The sequence below is a fragment of the Accipiter gentilis genome, chromosome 6, assembly GCF_929443795.1.
Source record: "Accipiter gentilis chromosome 6, bAccGen1.1, whole genome shotgun sequence".
Taxonomy (NCBI): Eukaryota; Metazoa; Chordata; class Aves; order Accipitriformes; family Accipitridae; genus Astur; species Astur gentilis.
This window is the reverse complement of record NC_064885.1, coordinates 4922797-4939973: the sequence shown is the minus strand read 5'-3', so window position 1 is coordinate 4939973 and position 17177 is coordinate 4922797. Positions and strand designations below refer to the sequence as shown.

General features: G+C 42.8%; 1 protein-coding gene across 5 annotated transcripts in view; it reads left to right on the top strand.

Annotated features, from left to right (window-relative positions):
* Nucleotides 1-251: 251 nt before the first annotated feature.
* The window catches only part of ITGAE (integrin subunit alpha E), a 39159-nt gene continuing 22233 nt past the window's right edge, over nt 252-17177 (top strand). For all 5 annotated transcript variants that reach the window (XM_049803015.1, XM_049803014.1, XM_049803017.1 and 2 more), the window contains exons 1-14: nt 252-1375; nt 7464-7578; nt 8581-8678; nt 9123-9193; nt 9724-9841; nt 10478-10618; nt 10974-11095; nt 11757-11908; nt 12571-12721; nt 13190-13325; nt 13924-14037; nt 14291-14412; nt 15444-15595; nt 16031-16184. In XM_049803015.1, coding sequence (XP_049658972.1) covers nt 1228-1375; nt 7464-7578; nt 8581-8678; nt 9123-9193; nt 9724-9841; nt 10478-10618; nt 10974-11095; nt 11757-11908; nt 12571-12721; nt 13190-13325; nt 13924-14037; nt 14291-14412; nt 15444-15595; nt 16031-16184 — 1794 coding nt within the window. In that variant the 5' untranslated portion in view covers nt 252-1227. The remainder of the gene's footprint in view (nt 1376-7463; nt 7579-8580; nt 8679-9122; nt 9194-9723; nt 9842-10477; nt 10619-10973; nt 11096-11756; nt 11909-12570; nt 12722-13189; nt 13326-13923; nt 14038-14290; nt 14413-15443; nt 15596-16030; nt 16185-17177) is intronic.

The window sequence follows — 17177 nt, the reverse complement described above, 5'->3', positions numbered from 1 at the left end:
CAAGGACATCATTGCTTTTTGTAATGTGCACTCTGCCTTATGCAGGATAGGAAGCATACTTTAAACTCTGTGGAAAAGAGATAAAAATGAGCTGTCTCACTTTCAGCCTATATTTAAAAATAATAACATGTAGTATTTCTGTAAACTGTCAATATAGCAGGTTTATTTAATTGAAAATGTTCATCCTTGGATACATTTTCAGAGCTTCAGCTTCTCTCAGAAAGGAAGAGAAGATGTGATCAGTATCGACTATAAGGCCTTATCAAATTCCTGATTACATTTCATCCAGCACTGTGCTGACCTCACTGCTATGGGAGTTAACTCTTGTTTTTCATGACCGCATATCAGTTTATGCAGCCACATCTGAAAATGTAACAGCTGATACTGCATTGGATGCATCTTTCATACAGGGAATGGCTAGTGATAACCTGAAAATGCTACAGACTACAAATGTTGGCAGCACCTTTCCTTCAGTGAGATAAACTATGCAAATCAAGATCTCCTGTCTCTCATTCGTGCTCTGAGCAGGTGAAGCTAGGAGGTTTGTCTTTTGGAGACAATCATCTTGATCCTGTTGCTTACTGCATGCACGTGACTGGCAGCAAAAGCATTGCTTTTAAAACTTATTCCCTGTCACTTCAAACGGGTTCTTCCCCTATGCTTGGCAATTCCCTTTGCAGCTTCACTGCATTGGGTCTCTGAATTGTAACTAACTTTTCTCACTCCAGCTTCTGCTGTTTTCTTGCTTTGTGAAGCCTTCAGCTGCTTTTTCCATCTATGGCTTTGTCCTAAGTGTTCCCAAGATTTGGCAAGGTGCTCATATTGCACAAAAGGATCATCTGGCATATGGTAATCTATTGCTATGCTTAGTGCTTTGCTGTGGTAGGGGCACTTTGAGATTCTCAAGAAATGCAGAATCGGGTCTGCCATCCCTGCCTGCAGTCTTAATAAACAACAAAAGAGAAATCTTGCTTACTGGTAGTGGTTTTGACAGCTGTGGGCTGTGGCAGCTTGCTTTCAAGATAACCCGCCTCTTCAGCCATTCCTTGAACCTACTTCTCTTTAAATCCCTTACGTTTGCAGTGTTAGTTTTTCTTTTGATCTGCATAAAAAATGTTCTTAAACACCTAGTGTCTGCTGTGAAACGGGGCCTTGGCATTCCTTGTGCTTCACAGTCACGCCACAGACCAGCAGTCCCAGCCCTCTCAGGCTCATGAATGAAGGGTGATGGATGGCAGACAGGGACAGGCACATGCAGCAAACAGATATGTCAGGTTGGTCAGAAGATATGAGAGTGCCTGGGCTGTTGTACAGTTCTTTGTGCTATGGAAAAAAAGGAGATTTCTGAGGAATTACAACCTCTCTGCAGTGAGAGGTGAGTCAGCACTATTGAGATTAATATCAGTAACCTCCCAGTTTTCCATATTCTTAATGCACAAGGCTTCTCTTTGGTTTCACCATCTGAACCACTTCCCATTTTGATCACATTACAAACAGGAAGACTGTCTGGGGTTTATTTTGTGGGATATCTGCAGTTCCTTGCAAGAGGAAGGACTTACAAGCTGGTTCATAGCTTTGCAGGCCCAACAGAATTTTGGGATCCACTCTTAAGAGATCATAATGTTTTGTCAGGAAACGCTTCAGTCATTTACACAAGAAATTATCAGCAGATGAACCGTCCTCTCCCTTCTTACCTCTTGTGATGGGTAAAGCCACCCGCATGTGGACACATCCCTGTGCAATTGGGGAGGATTTGCAGGGCTGTCATCTGAGAAAACAGAAACCTTTCACAAATGTCAGTGAAGGAATAGCTGCAGTTTCTCTTCTCTGTTTACTTTGTATGTATGAGCCGCAAGAGACTCTGAAGGCCCAGCCGTGCCATGAAGAAAAGACACCAGCAGCTCTCATTACGTTCCATGCAGGGTTATGCTCAAACCCTCCCCTGTGTGATTTGGTCAAAGTTGCTTGGCTCCTGGCAGGGTTGGGAGATGAATGCAGACCTTGTTGCTTCCAAACTCCTCCTCCTCCTCCTCTAATCGAGCACACTTTGCCTGGTCATTGCTCCCTGTGGCCTCTCTACTAGGTTCCAAATGCTTCCCACCGTACAGTGATTTATCACGCCGCTTATCTGTGTAATTTTCCTAAAAGAAACTTTGTGTCTGGTTTGTATGGTTCCCAATTCCTCATAAGGCCTTTTTCCTCAGGGATGTAGGTGGAAGCAAGACTTTCTTGTTCCTCAAATGCTTTGCATGTTTTATTTTATTGTTGGGTTTTTTCCCCTTTTTTTCAACGCGTGCTCTGAAGCTGAAGCCAATGTGGGGAGGTGTGCGTGCGCCTTGGTTGATTCTTGCTCTCTTCATCTGTCCGTGACCCCACTTGCAAGTGAGCATGCTTTCCGTTGCCTCTGTAGCTAGCAAAAGGAGTCTCTGTGACAAGCAAAAGGGCTCAGATGAAGAACAGATGCTTTATGTAAGTCTATATAAGCTGCAAAGAGCTATTTCTGAAGCAATGCAGCTGGCAGATTTCTCAGCTGGACTGTTCCTATGGCTCTGTGGCTAGCTATCAGTTTTGTTGTTCTTTGCTGTATTTAAGAAATTTTATTTGTTGCTCTGGGACTAAAACAAAAATAAAATTGGGGGGAAAAAAGGACATTTTAAAAGAAAACTGTTCCACTTTGCAACCTCACATCTACTTCAGCAGCATGAATAAAAGTGGGGCCAGAGAGGACCAGGCAAAGCCTCAGAAAGGCATGACTGCAGCTGCCTCACGGCTGGCACCCAACTGTTATTAAATCTGAGTGCAAAGAGTTTTTTCTTCACTTTCTCTTTTGACATATCTTTTTTTCAGTTTGGATTCATGAGATGTGGGGTGCTACAGTATTTCTGGACTGTGAAGATGGTTATCAGGTGTTGTTAAACACGGGGAGTCCTTAGAGGAAGAGAGTCGGACGTAGCTAGAAAGTGTCTGTGTGATTTGTTGCCCTCTTTTCTGAGAATGCTCGGAAAACTTACACTTTCTGGGCAAAGAGAAGTGCGTCTCTGGAATGGCTTTCTCCCCGCTGCTGCCTTCCAAAATGATTTGCTGTGCAGTTAACTCTTCTGATTGCTCAGCATTTGCAATTTCAGCTCATTTAGACTTGTAATAACAACACACTGCATCCGAATAATATTTGCTACGCAGTACTCTGATAGTACTATTTGGGAGTAATTCTGGGCTAGTCTAATCCAGACTAGGGTCAACGGTACAGAGGAACAAGGGATCAACAGAAACGAAAGAATTGTTGGTAGAGGGGAGAAGAGATGTGCAGAATCCCTTAACATACCCTGGGCATCCTGCCATAAAATGTCAATGTTCCTGACACCAATAATATATAAGATAAAAGGGGGATACGTAGTGTGGTCTGTGTGTGAGTGTGAGGGCGGGGGCCTCTTGCATTAAAAAATTACTATGAGGGGCATCTGAGAGCTGACATGTTTTGTAAATCCCTGCTGTGACTTCACTCGGGTCAATCTGCGCATTTCAACGTGATGTGGCATGTCCACATAGCAAGCACCAAATGACAAGGTGGACAGTGCAAAATAGACCCTAGTCGCTTTTCCAAACAGATCCTGTTTTTCTAGGTGTACTAAAGGTGTTGATGGACAGAAATGGAGACACTGCTAAAACTTACTTTTCAGTAGCATAAGTGGAGCTTTTAGTAGGTCTTTGCATCTGCAATTTTATTAAAATGTCATTGGTGTACGCCTTGAAACCTCAGTTAGGAAATCCACAATAGAGTCACTTTGTCTCAGCAAACACAGACATGCAGATCTGGAGAAGCAGAAGAAGAAGAGAGCAGCTTTTACCTGGTATCTCCAGTCCTCCTCCTTCCTTCACCTTAAAGCTGGGAACAATGAGATTGCTCCTGTATCTATTCTTCCTAATGAGTGAGTCTTACCTCTATATTTATTTTACATATATTAGAAAATAAAAGTCTTAGTGTGGAAATAAAGTAATTTCTGGAGACTCAGATCAGTCCCTTAATGTGAACCAATAAAATTATTCTTATGTAGAAAGTTCAGGATGTTTGGACTTGCATGGAAAGTCCTTAGTTTGCAATGTGTTTTTCTAATATTTCAGAGAAATTCATACATTTGGGTGGAAAGAGTTTTATAATTCATACTTAGTGGGAGAAAAGTGGCTACCAGGTGAAATTATACTCTCAAATACAAAGCTAAAAAGCTACGTTTGGCCTTTTATATTTTTTTATTTGTTCGTCTGTTTGCTCGTAGTTAAGTAGGTCAGAGTAGAATGTAGGTGAGGGTTTTGTTTTTTTTTATATTCCTCCCTTTCTAGCATCATTTTAGATACACCTTGGATTAAGCAGTATGCGCCTTTGGAGATACATCTCCCGCAAGTTTTTGGCTTGTTGATCTCCTCACAAGAGCTCTAGAACACGTAGGATTTTTTAAAAGAAAATTCAGAGGACCTTTATTATTTGGGAGTAAGTTTGTGTCAAGTAAAGCATAGGTATGAATTAGAAGGAGTGTTTCCTAAGTCAGAGTCTGTATCCACATCATTGTGTCCTGTAGCCTTGTGGGGACAATTCTGCCATGAATTAGTCTTTAGCTGCTTGTCCCAGAAAGGGTAACACCCTTACGCTGCTTCTCCATTAGCTCAAGCAATGGACAACTGCACTGGGGATGTTACTGGCCCCTCTTCCAGCCGCTCCACAAATAAATGCTAGTTTGATTCCATATGACAGAATTTCTGTTTCTTTGGTTCCCTTTTCAAAAGACTCAATACCGTATATACCTACTCCATCAGTATGGAAAGAATATTATCCTTTAAGTATTCATTCCATGCCCTGATCAGCCGCACAAGCTTCCTGACAAGCTTTATACTTCAGTGTGTTTGGGGAGAAAATTGTTATTAATTTTATTCTTTTCATGAGATGCCCCTCAAAGTTCTCTGTAGCTTGCTTTGCTGTGATTTTTAGATTTAACATCAAAATTTATGCTCTACTGTTTTCCTTATTTGGGTTGACTTCTACATGTTGTATGATGATGTATTTATTACTTCTCCTAATATTTTTGTTCTCATGTTTGTCATTATGCTAGGTAACTCCCAGCTTTGTAAACATTGTAAACATATAAATCCTTAATGGATATGCCCAGAGAAATTACTGATATTTTTTTCAAATCTTGATGTTTCTCGATTTGGCTCATGCACAATTAAGGTGGAATCATCTGTAGATCTTTTCTATTGCTTTTCCCTAGCAACCTTTTTTTTTTGCATTTGTGGGTTTACTGATGAAAGCGGCAGTGCAGAAAAATGTGGTTTTCTGATCTGGTGGGTCTCAGTTACGTTCTTAGAGTGAATCTAACGGATCTGTGCAGAGTGTCTAAACTCTACAGACAATTTATCTGTAGAGTTGGCTAATTGGCAACACGTGCCTTCCCCCCCGCCCCAGTTTAAGTACGGTGCACTTAGTTTCAGTAACTAAAGTGCTAACCCCCCCTGAATCATCTGCGCTGGAAATCCCTGTGAGCAGGGAGTCAGGAGCAAAAAGTTCAAATAACTTGTCTTTGCGGGATGGCAGCAGCAGAACTAAGTTGATGAGCCTCTGGTTCCCAGGCCAAATGCCATACAAGCACAGGAATGTTCATAAGAGTGAGGTTAGCTCCCTGGCCATTGTTTTTTCTCTTTCTGTTGCCTGCTGGAGAATTGTCCCTCACTTCAAAGACAGTTGAACTTTCCAGGGAGCTTGTTCCAGTATATCTGGAATTCTGGTTTTGTTTTAAAGGAAGTTTGCTGGAACTCCATATTATTAGGCTGATACTCCTACAGTGGAAACACACACAGGTGCCTAGGAGCATCTCTGAGTTAATTTAAGTGTTTGAACTGGTAAAGTGGGACTTACAAAGCAAGGCAGTAGTTCAGGATGGTATGCCTATGCTCTGAAGGGGATTCATGCCATATGCCTGAAGTATGGGGCATTTCAGGAAGCAGAAGCAAACACTGAAAGTTCACGCTATTTGCACGTTTCATGTCATTGCTCCGCTTGTGGTATTTCATTTCTTTGACCAGTGCTTGCATAGCCAGGCTGGGAAATGACATGGAATTGATTGCATAAGCTCAGATTCAGCTCTGAGTAAAATTAAAATCAGGAAAGACTCTAGATGGACACAAGGATGCAATTTGACCCCTTGTTAGTACAGCAGAGGTTATATTAAAAATGCTAGTCTGTGTGTTTAAATGCAGGCTCAACCTACAGCTTCTGGAGTCGGAGTCTGGGCATGCATAGCAAGGATTTTAGGCTGAAATAATTTGCAAAATTCAGATTTTGTAGTTTTCTTTTGTTCTAGTTTCAAACAGGGACAGCGTTTGTGATCAAAGTCACTTGGGCTTGTTCCTGAGATTAGTGTGAAGTTTTCAAAGTTGTCGTGTGATTGACAGAGGTTTGATGATACAGTACAGCTCAGTGCTTGAATTTACAGCATTTATCATAGTAGCTTGCCTTTCATGCATCCTACTTTGTGACATTTTCAGTCTGTCACTTCGATTCACGTATATTTATCTTCCCAGCCTGTGCATTTACTGAATTGTTAGCACACTTAGAGAAATCAAGAGCTGAGGTGTGAACAGCAATAAGGGTTGGCTTGCCACAGAGTCTTACAGCTAAAACACCAGTATCAGCCTCCTTTTTTGTGGGCTGCCTTGCAAGAAGGAAGTGCTTCATGCAGAAAAAAAAATGTTACCTTTAGGATGCCAATTCAGTTACAACTCTGTGAATAATGGGTAGAAGTTTTTCTTTTTCTTTTTTTTTTTTTTGCTTTTTTTTTTTGTTTTGTTTTGGATGGCTGTTTCATATCTATTTTGAGAAGTTATTGGACTTTTAGCAGAGCTGCATCCTCAGCAAAGTGTCCATCACATTTGGCACCCATTTGCTCCCTTGCTGCCAAGCTTTGAGCTTTTTGTTAACATCCCACAAAATCTATGTTCTCCTCTTCTTACCAGGTTTATGACAATGCTATTCTTGTGGAGAACAATCCCCACTGCTACTTAAACTGCTTTTTCTTTAATCTAATGGGTTTCAGTGTCCTGGTCTATTGAATATCAACTTTACAAGAAGAGAATCCACTGGTGCCACCTTGAAGTGGCATGCCACTTGCACAAGCCCTGGAGTTTTTTTCCTCTCCTGCCTAAACAGAGGTTTGTGAGCTTCAGCTAGTAGAAATGTTTTACGATATCCAAGATGGACTTTCAGAACAACAGGACTTGCGTTACTTTATTTTTCATTAGGCTGGGCAAGAAAATCCTTTGTTAATCTAAATCAGTGAAATCTCTATAGCTTGGTATCTCCCTCCCGCCAAGTGCCTCTGCTGTCGTGGTGGGCAGGGTTCAGGGTTTGCTGGCTCATGAGCCTGTTAACTATGACTCTACAGATCACAGTCTGTGCTCATTTATTTATTTGTTTTCAGTGGTCAAGTCCTTGGGGAGCTTTAACGTTGACACTGGCAAGACGTGGATCACACCACACACAGCCTCTTTGTTGTGGCCCACGGTTCTTCAGCACTCGGATGGGAACACAACCATGTAAGGAACAGAAGAAAGAAAAACATATCTAGACCTCCCAGGTCTTTATGAATGCGTGTGGCCTGAGGTCATGTAGCTTCTCACTTTCTACAACTGTTAGCACAGGTTCCTCTGCCTGGGACCCAGAATTGTTCCTTGGTTCTCAGGGGCTGATGAGCGGTGTTAGAACTTCATCAGTGTGAGGTGTACATTGTCAACTTGTGAGTCTTCACGATGCTTCTCCCCTCCCTCACAGCTAAATCGTGGCACTGTACAGAAAGGATGTCTGCTCATTTAACCAAATGGCAGAAACAAGCAGCTGGGTTTTTGCAGTACTTCCTGGCACACTGCATCATTTCTGGGGCTGCAGCAGTCACGGCACCCATCAGCTGTCAAGAGTTATGTTGTGAGCTTGGTCTGAAGACCATAAAGAGTTGGAAACTGTTGTATTTTGACTATTGGGTCTGTAGGGGAAGAGAAATGAATGGCTAGGCTGGTGAACAGAAGCCAACCACAAGTGGTTGCTATAGAGATAACCTATATTATACTGAGCAGATTGGTCAGGCTGTGTAGCAGACAGTGTATTTTAAGTCTCAGATAAAGAAACTTTTCTACCCCCTGAGCAGAAATTGGCTGACTCAAAGAAGAGTCTCCATTTCATACAGCAATGCTGCCATTTCCTGGTATGATGGTTGGACTTTATTGCTGCACCTCCAGCCTCCCTTTTGTCTCCAGCATTTTATGGGCAAGTCACTTACAGACCTCTTCCTTGGTCTGGGATAACTCTCCTGAATTCATAGTTCAGATGATGGGAAGGATGATGATTTGTAGGAGAAAAGTGTTTTCCTCTTAGTGGCTGATTCAGCTCAAAACCACACTGGTGTCCAGTTAATTAAGAGACATTGTCAGAATAATGGGTGGCCACCATGGCACACAGGTAATTGTTTTGCATTCTGCATTGCCAAAGGACTCTGCCGGATTGTGCCATCTTCCCCCTTTTCCACCTTTTTTCTCGTTTCCCAGGATTTTGGCTACTTCCTCAGTAGACAGGGGGCTGGGCAGGCTGAGGAAGTGCGCTGTTCTGCAGGAGGAGATCCAGTGCCAGGAGATACCTCTGCGAGGTACAGTCCCGCTTCCCCTTCCCAACACTTGCTTTGCCATGGGTACGAGGGAGTGCAGAGGCTGGGTGTTTCAGAGGCAACTGGGCACATTGCTAAGTCCCGTGGATCAGCACTTCATAGAGAGAAATGCAAACCCACAGTCCCAGTGGTTGGGAGTGATGTGTCTGGAGGCTGCAAGACCTCTTCTGCCACAGCTTAAGTCTTCATCTAACCTCTGCTGAAATACAAGGCAAAGTTTTTTGTTTCCAACATATTCATTACTGCTACAGTTGCTGATAGCATTAATTCCGAGTCTTCCTTCTAAGAGGACAGCAGATGTAACTGACCTCTGTAGTTGTAGCCTTCTCTGTATTTATTCTGTTTGCCCAAGGCTGACAAGTACTGTATCCATTTCAGTTCTGTTCTCCTCCTTCTTCATTCATTCAGTCATTCATTCAATTTCAGGAAAGATTAAAGGCTCCAAAAATGTCCAGGATGGTGGCATTGCTATTGACAGGAATTCAGATTGGATCCTGGTAAGGCACTGAAAATATCTGTGGCTGGGAACAACTATATTTTTCCAAAATGCTGTGTATTTTTGCTGGGAAATGCAAATGAGCAGACATAACAGAAGGATGAAGGCTAAAAGCTCTTGGCTGGATACTGGCTGCTTGGAAAGCCAGCTGGCGCATTGCCAGCCAGGAGGGAGAACTGAGAAGGGCCCTTCTCATCTGCTGGGGACTGCAGTGGACCTTGTACTTCACTGCAGCCACCCCCACTCATAAGAAAAGGGAGGATCGGCAGAGGAGGCTTAGGGGAGCCACCAATTTGGAGGCTAACACCTTGGTCTGGTGAGCCACCCAGCCCCACTCTTTGCCTCAGCTCAGGGCTGAAGTCCTGGGTAACCTGATGTGGCAGGGGTCGCATCAAGGAAGGTGCTTTTTTACTCTCACTAGGCTTTCTGTGCTTTGCAGGGGATGCTGAATGTTTGCCAGATGGCGTCTTCAGTCCTCCTCTGCCTATGGCTTTGCTCATCATTCATTAGCCTTTCCTGCCGCCCCCACAGGCTTGCCTGCAGAAGAAGCACCGCCGAGCCTTCACCACTACCGAGGACGTGAATGGAGTCTGTACTCTGCTCACCACCGACTTGCGCAGCACAGCTTTCCTCAACCTCACCAAGATTGGTATAGGAGCAAAGCTAGTACTGTGCCTTTGCAGAGAGACAGAAATAACAGCACAAGGCTCTGCTCTAGCAGCAGGGACCTTCTGGGTTCCTAGCCAGCGAGGTCTGTTGTCTACTGGGAGAGACCTAGAGCTGAATTTTAACATGTATTATAGTGACTTCAACAGGGTTACGAGGTTCAGCCTTGAAGATTAGCACACAGCAGCAGGGATTTTCTGTTGTCATGTCCCATGCATCCAGCTCTTAGTCCAGAATTTTGAAAAGCATCGACATTCTTAGTGGATGGAAGAGACAAACATCTACTGGGATTTTTAAAAGTGCCTGGGCACTTAAGTCTGTTCCTTCCAACTTAACTGGGCTATTAAGCATTTAATCAAGGGAACAGAGAGCTGGTCTGATTGTCTAGCCTTGCTCTGCTTATTGCTGTCACTGCAAAGAAGCTGACAAGTTTAAATTAGACTCTTAAATGGTCTAGTTCCATCTTCAGTTGTCTAACTTCTATTAACAGTCTGATTCTCAGGTCTTCTGCAAATTTGGGAACCTGGGTGGAAGCAGATCCTGAGTTTAAGGTGTGTTAATTAGAAGAGTATTTTCAAAAGGTAGAGTGTATTTTTTTCTTGCTTTTTAAATTCTTTAGTTGAGACCAAATTAAACAGCATTCAAAATAAAAACGGCAAAGATGAGATTACTGACACCAGCAGCTCAGTCAGGGCAGACAACACCAGGACTGCTTGTGGTGAGCTCTTTGGCAGCACAGGGAACAACCACATGTGCAAAGGTAAGTACTGGAATAGGAACAAGCATTACTTCCTTCTGTATTAGCTGAGTTTGAAGCAGCTTGCATTCATGTGGTGGGAGAGAGCTGGGGAGGGAAAAGTTTGAGGTTTTGAAGGGTATTTGTAATGGTAAATTTCAGTCATTGTTACAGTCATCATTGAGAGTTTTTAAAAATATAATCTGTCACTACGGTGTAGACTATATCATCAGCTAGACCTGCTTTCGGAATGGCTGGATGGTGCTGTAGTCAAATTTTTGGTTGTTTAATAATATGTCAATGTTCTTGAACCCTTGCTAAATATTAGGCTGTTTAGATGTCCCGTCAAATGTCCTTTTATATTTAACTGCATTGACAGAGCTGGGAACAGAGATTGCTGTCATTCTGGGTGGATCAGAGAACACCAAGCCAGATGATTTCCAAAATGCCAAGAGGTCTATCCTCAAAATGATGAAGTCAATGTGGCAGAAATGCTCAAAGGTGTGTGAACCTCCTCAGAGTCTCATAATCTGATAATCAGGATGGATCAGAGCTCTAGTGAAGAATGGAAAGTCTCCTGGTTCACATAATCATTGCTTTTTAAACTTCACAGTGATGCTGGTAATAATTCTACGTATTCTAATGCAAGAGTTAAATGTTAGTGAGCCAAGGAGGAGGAGTAGCTGAAGAGGGAAGTGGAAGAGCTAGGAGTGGGTTTTCATGCCAGAAGCATGCTTAGATATTTTAACAGGCAAATCTCTCAGGGCACCTTGAAACAGTACACACAAAAATAAGGGATGGGGCTTATAAGCCATTACTTTAAATGATTTAAATAAATCTGGGGACAAAGTGAGGCTGAGCCATGTGGTCACAAAAGGTCTAGCCAGGAAGATAAATACAGGAACTTCAGACAGAGAAATCATTGCCTTGAGCCAAAGAAAATGAAGTAATTTCCTGGAGCTGATCCAAAAGGGATCACCAGAATACAAATGTGTGATGGAGTCAGAGGGATAAAGACAATTGATATACCTATTACTTACAATATATGCTTTCTGTGTTTGTGCAGTAAAGTTTGGGACTAAACTTGGCACTCTGAGGAACTTAGGGATCCTGCCTTAGATCTTGTCTAACCAGGTCTGGCTTTGCCATCTGCTTTCTCCAGATCAGGTTTGCTGTGGTGCAGTATGGAGCACAGATCCAAACTGAACTGAGCCTGCAAGAAAGCTGCAACAGACTAACTGCTTTCTTCAAAGTCCGAAACATCAAGCAGCAGAGCTCACGGACTGACATCGCAGCCACACTGCAGCATGTGTTGTGAGTTCACGTGTCTCAGGAAGCTCCAGGAACACTCATGTGATTCCTTGTGTTTCACGTGCATCAATCCAGCCTCCTGCAGCTCCTCTCTACTCTTCTTTATCTCACACTCTCAAAGCCCTCACTTCTCCAATGCTTCTCTTAGTCACAGGCTCTGCCAGCTGAGGCCTCTGAATGAGTCTGTCTGGGGGACCATCACATCTACAAGAAGAAATTGCCAAGAAACAAAGTGTGAAATCCTTCCTGGCTGACACAGGGGCTTCAGAATGAAAATTCAGTCACTTGGGCCTTGCTTCAAGCATGTGTTCATTTGTCGACCCAAAGCCTTTCCCATCTTTTTCACTGATCTGCTGCATCTCTGGGAGTCATGCTTTCCCTCTTGACTCCATTTTCTTCTCAGTGGCATGACTAACAATACTGACATGCACTGTAAAAATGCCCCATATGCTAGTTGTGAATGTGCTTGTGAAATCAGAGCTACCAGCTGCGGACAGCCAATATACCTGGAAAGAATAAATCCTTGTACACATTTGCCTTGCATGTCTGTATACTTGTAGGCTGAGAGCTCAATGAACATCAGCACCCTGCCACCAACGCTGACATTTCTAGCTCTGCAGACATGGCTTGTCCCGTGAAATACCTCTAGGCTTCTGTTTCCACAGGGATAGAGTCTTTGACAGCCATGACTCCTGCCGGACTGATGACAAGCTAATCATTGTCATGACATCTGGGCAGGTGTTTCTGGAAAACCATAGATTGAGAAATGTGATGAACTCCCTGGAAATGGCTATGGTCAAACTCTATGCTCCTGGGGTGAGTGGGAAGCACCATCAAAGCCCATATATAGGGGAGGGATGTTTCCGTCCATCCCATGTGTCTGCTCTTATGCTTTAGCAGTGGGTGGAAGAAAAAGTAGTCATGCATTACACTTGCAGGATGTCCAGCCTTGAGATGCCCTGGCTCCTTTGATTCACTCAGGCCTCCATCTTCTTGATGCCAGAGAGCTTATTTTGAAGGAGGTTAAGGAATATATCCTAGAAACAGAGATGCTTAAGTTTTATATGTCTTGTGGCTCTAGAGCTTTTATTATTTTTTTTTTCTTTGAAAATAAGGGCTTTCTATGGAATCTAGGATCAGGGTTGCTTTACCAAGTTTTCTTTCAGAAAACTCCCTCCCTTTTCAGAGTTTTCAAGTTTTTAATGACAATTTGGGAATTTGTTGGGTTTTCCATCTGTGTATGAAAGGTGTTCAGTCTCCCTGTCTGATGGCTTTTCTCCCTAGATTGGAGAGTTCGTAAGCAACCAGTGGGTCCCAGAAGAGCTTCAGAAAGTTAGAAGTGACTGGTTCGTGCTGTCCACATATGAAGATTTTGACAGTTTCCTTTCGGATTTGGAGAGAGAGACTCTGAGTGATTCAGGTAGAAGAAATCCCATTCCTGGCACATCTACCTTCTCTGTAACTTATAGAGTGGATCTCTGATGGTGGGCAGTTTCATTGCTCAAGGAATGTAAATACATCTCCAGATCTTACCTGTTCCTGTAGTTACTTGCCCAGAAACAGCAAAACAAATAAAAGTGATTTCTGTTACACTAATAACAATCTTCCTCAGCCAGCCAACTGGGAGGACAAAAAAATCATATTCGGTATCTGTGACCTGCAGCCATAACATCAGTATGGAAATAGGTGCTTTACAATACACACATTCAGTACATGTTCAGTGTTTCTGTTATGATACTTACACTTCTGGCTGTGCTCAGAGCAGTTTATTTCTGTTGAACTGTAGCTGTATTTTTAAGATGCAGTCCTGATCCCCACAGCTTTCAAAACACACAAGTATTTCCATAGCAGGTGTAGTCTTGTGCCTGAAAGCAATATTGCAGGGACGAGGAAGAGTTCAGCTGCAAGGCAGCAAGGCACAGGAGCACTGAATAGGCAATAATGCAAGGTTTTTGTTCACGTTTTGCTTTCTCTCCCACTGCCCTGTCATCTTTGCTCAAACTTGTTTCTTGTTTCAGCTGAAAATATTCCAGTTGAAGCACCAGAGCACAGAAACACTAATGACAGTGGTGACAGCAAGCTCCCTTCCTGGATAGAGGAGGACAAAGAGGAGGAAGAGGAAAATGGCTTGCGTATGTGGTGAAGTATCTTTTGACAGAATCATTCCATGGACTGACAAAGTCTGGGGAGCTGCTGTACCGTGAGTGCCAGACCTGAGCTGTAGCTCATGTTGGTGTGACAGCTGAGCAGTCTTGGTGCAGTTCAGTTGCTTGTTCAAGTGAGATTACTTGTGCATTGATCAATAACACTGGATAAAGAACTTGGTGCTGACCAAGGCTGCTGATTGCCTTCTCCTCATTCCTTTACTTTCCATATCCTGGGTAGCTTCTGGAACAGAGATTGCTTTTATTCTGGATGGATCAGGGAGCATTGAGCCAGAGGATTTTGAGAGAGCAAAAGCATTCATCCACAAGATGATGAAAACACTGTACGAGAAGTGCTTTGAGGTACTCTCTACTTTCTTTCTTTAGCAGGCTAAAGAATATGCTGTGCTTTATTTAAGCTACCTCTTCACCAGAATTTGGAGGTTTGTTTCCATTAGGATGGCAAAGCACTTCTACAACTTTCATGTATTCTTGACATAATTTTGCTTACATCTTAGCAGTACATTCCCAGTCTTGATCCCAAGAACACTGTAGATATAAAAAGTCTGATTTGTATGCTCAGAAATCCCTAGCTCTGCTACGCTGCCATGCTTGGAGCCCAGTGAGCACTGTCTGCTTTCTTCTAAGGTGACAGCCATGACTTTCTTCTGGTTTCCTGTCTCTATTCCTATATTGTAACATCTGTACCTGCAGTCACAGAAGCACCAATTAGACTTCCTCTTCAGCCATGCACCTTACCAGTCTCGTTAGCTCCAGTCATGTATTCTGCATGAAGGTACTCTGCTGCTTTCTCTGCCGAGGCCGAGAAGTGTGACCCACACCCCGACTTTAGGAAAGTCTCTACCTCTCAAATGCTCCAAGCGTCAGCATATTGTAACTTGTTATTTGCATAGTGGAAGGAAGAAACATTATGTTATGTGTTGTGCAAATAGAAAGTGAAGAAATGGTCCCATTCTCCAGACTATCTTTGATAATGAGGTCATCATGGAATAGAAGTACTCCAAGGAAAGACAGTGTGCAGCAGGGAGCAATGAAGGAACAATTCAGTAATATCACAGATAATCCCCTCTGCAACCTGCACATGGCCCAAACACAGCAGGAAAGTGCAAGGACTTAAAAACAAATCAGTGTTTCCCAAAACAATTCTCTCTGTACTGATAGTGCTTTCGTTTTCCTCAGCTATAATATACTTACAACAATCTCTGTGTCTGCACTAGACATATTTAAAAGCCACTTTCTCCTGAAAAAAAATCCTTCCTGCATAGTCTGGCTAATGTTTCTGTTGGGAATTTTGTGCCAGCTGTTGCAGAGAACCCTCTTTCTCTGAAGCAACCGTTGGCACAAGCAAGTGCTTATCTGCTGTTTCCTTCCAGTGTGACTTTGCAGTGGTACAGTATGGGTTTGAAATCAGAACTGAGTTTGACCTGCGAGAAAACTGGGATCCTCGTGCCACACTCCAGAAAGTACTTGATATTGTGCAGGTGTGCAATGTGACAAAAACAGCGTCTGCCATGCAGCATGTCCTGTAAGTAAAAAAGAAAAGAGCACAAGAAATTAAGGGGATGAATTTCTGGGGCATTTCATGAATAAGGGAGAGGGACTTCTATGGACATTCAGGTCCTGAAAGCAGTCATTTATCTGGCAATGGTTGAATGGCATGCAGCAGTTCCTGTGCCATGTTTTAGAGGGTTATAAAAGCCAGCTGATGGTGCCTAATTCTCAGTGTGGGGGTGCTCAGGAAGCAATAGAAAGGGAGACAGCACCTGGTATTTTTAAGATGTGTGAATGCGAAAGAAATTCTCTTGCCTCCTTGCTGTGACTGTTAGTTGTAAGTGCATAATTCAACAAGAGTTTTCCCTCTATCCCAAGGAGGGAAGCTTCAGCTCAAGACTCGTCCCTCTATCCCAAGGAAGGAAGCTTCAACTTTCATCCCAAGTTCTTTGTTTTGATGTTTTACCAGGGATTCTATCTTCACTGAAAGTCATGGGTCCCGCAAGGATGCAGCCAAGATCATGATCGTGCTTACAGATGGGGAAATACTCCTGGATGAAATGAACTTGACAACAGTGATAAATTCACCCAAAATGGCAGGAATCAAGCGCTATGCCATTGGGGTAAGTTGGGAATGTACTTGGATCATATCTTCCTTCCATTTCTTGGTAGCACTAGGGGCAGAGAAAAGGAGAAACTGATCTATGCATGGTTCCAGTAAATAAGGGAAGAGGCATGTATAAAACAAGGAGGTGAAAGATAAAGCTACAGTATGAACTGATACTATAATCTATGTAGTGTCAATTATGTGCCCATGTTTTTTCCTTCCTACACCTACTACATTCAGTGCCCTGTGTCCATTTACTCCCAGACTTTTCAGAAGAGTCATGCTTTCAGTAGATCAGACCATCTCGTTCTTCCTTGTACAAAGTTTAGAAAAATGTTTCTAGAATGACTGAATCTGGCAAAGTAGTTAACCATAGTCAAGTCTAGATCCACAAAGTGTGATTTATATTTCCTTATCCAGGTTATTCTGGAAAATGTCAAAGTGGTAAGTAAAAAGTAAACCGTTTGCTGACCTACCCACCCAAGGACAAAATAGCTGAGCTGAGGGGGTGTTGTCCATTGCTTGTTTTCGATCACAGTCCTCCTGACTCAGAACTAGGGCAAGAATTTCAAGCTACCTTCTAGATGAAGTGCATGCTTAAAATTTTAAGTTTTTCAGAACAAAACTTCTGATATATCCTTAACTTGGCCAGCAAATTAGCTGGTGTGCTTCTTTGTCAACAAGGGTTTGTCCTGAAGTCTGAAGTTTGGTTTCAGGTATGCTATATGTCTCCTCAAATAATCTTCCTGCTATCTCTTTTCATTCTTTCAGGACAGGAAAAAAATCCAATTTTATGAAGTCCTGTAACTTGTTGATTTCCAAAATTAATTGTTGGGTACCACAAAGGTATATATACCAAATACAGCACCAGCCAGTTACATAAAGGGGTTTTGTAAAGGTTTGGCTCCAGGAGGCACTGAGACTGTCTGATTCATTGCCTTCCAAAGCAACTGCTATTTCTGGGTTTACATATAGTGGCTGAAGCTGAGTTTTTTACCACAAACTGTTG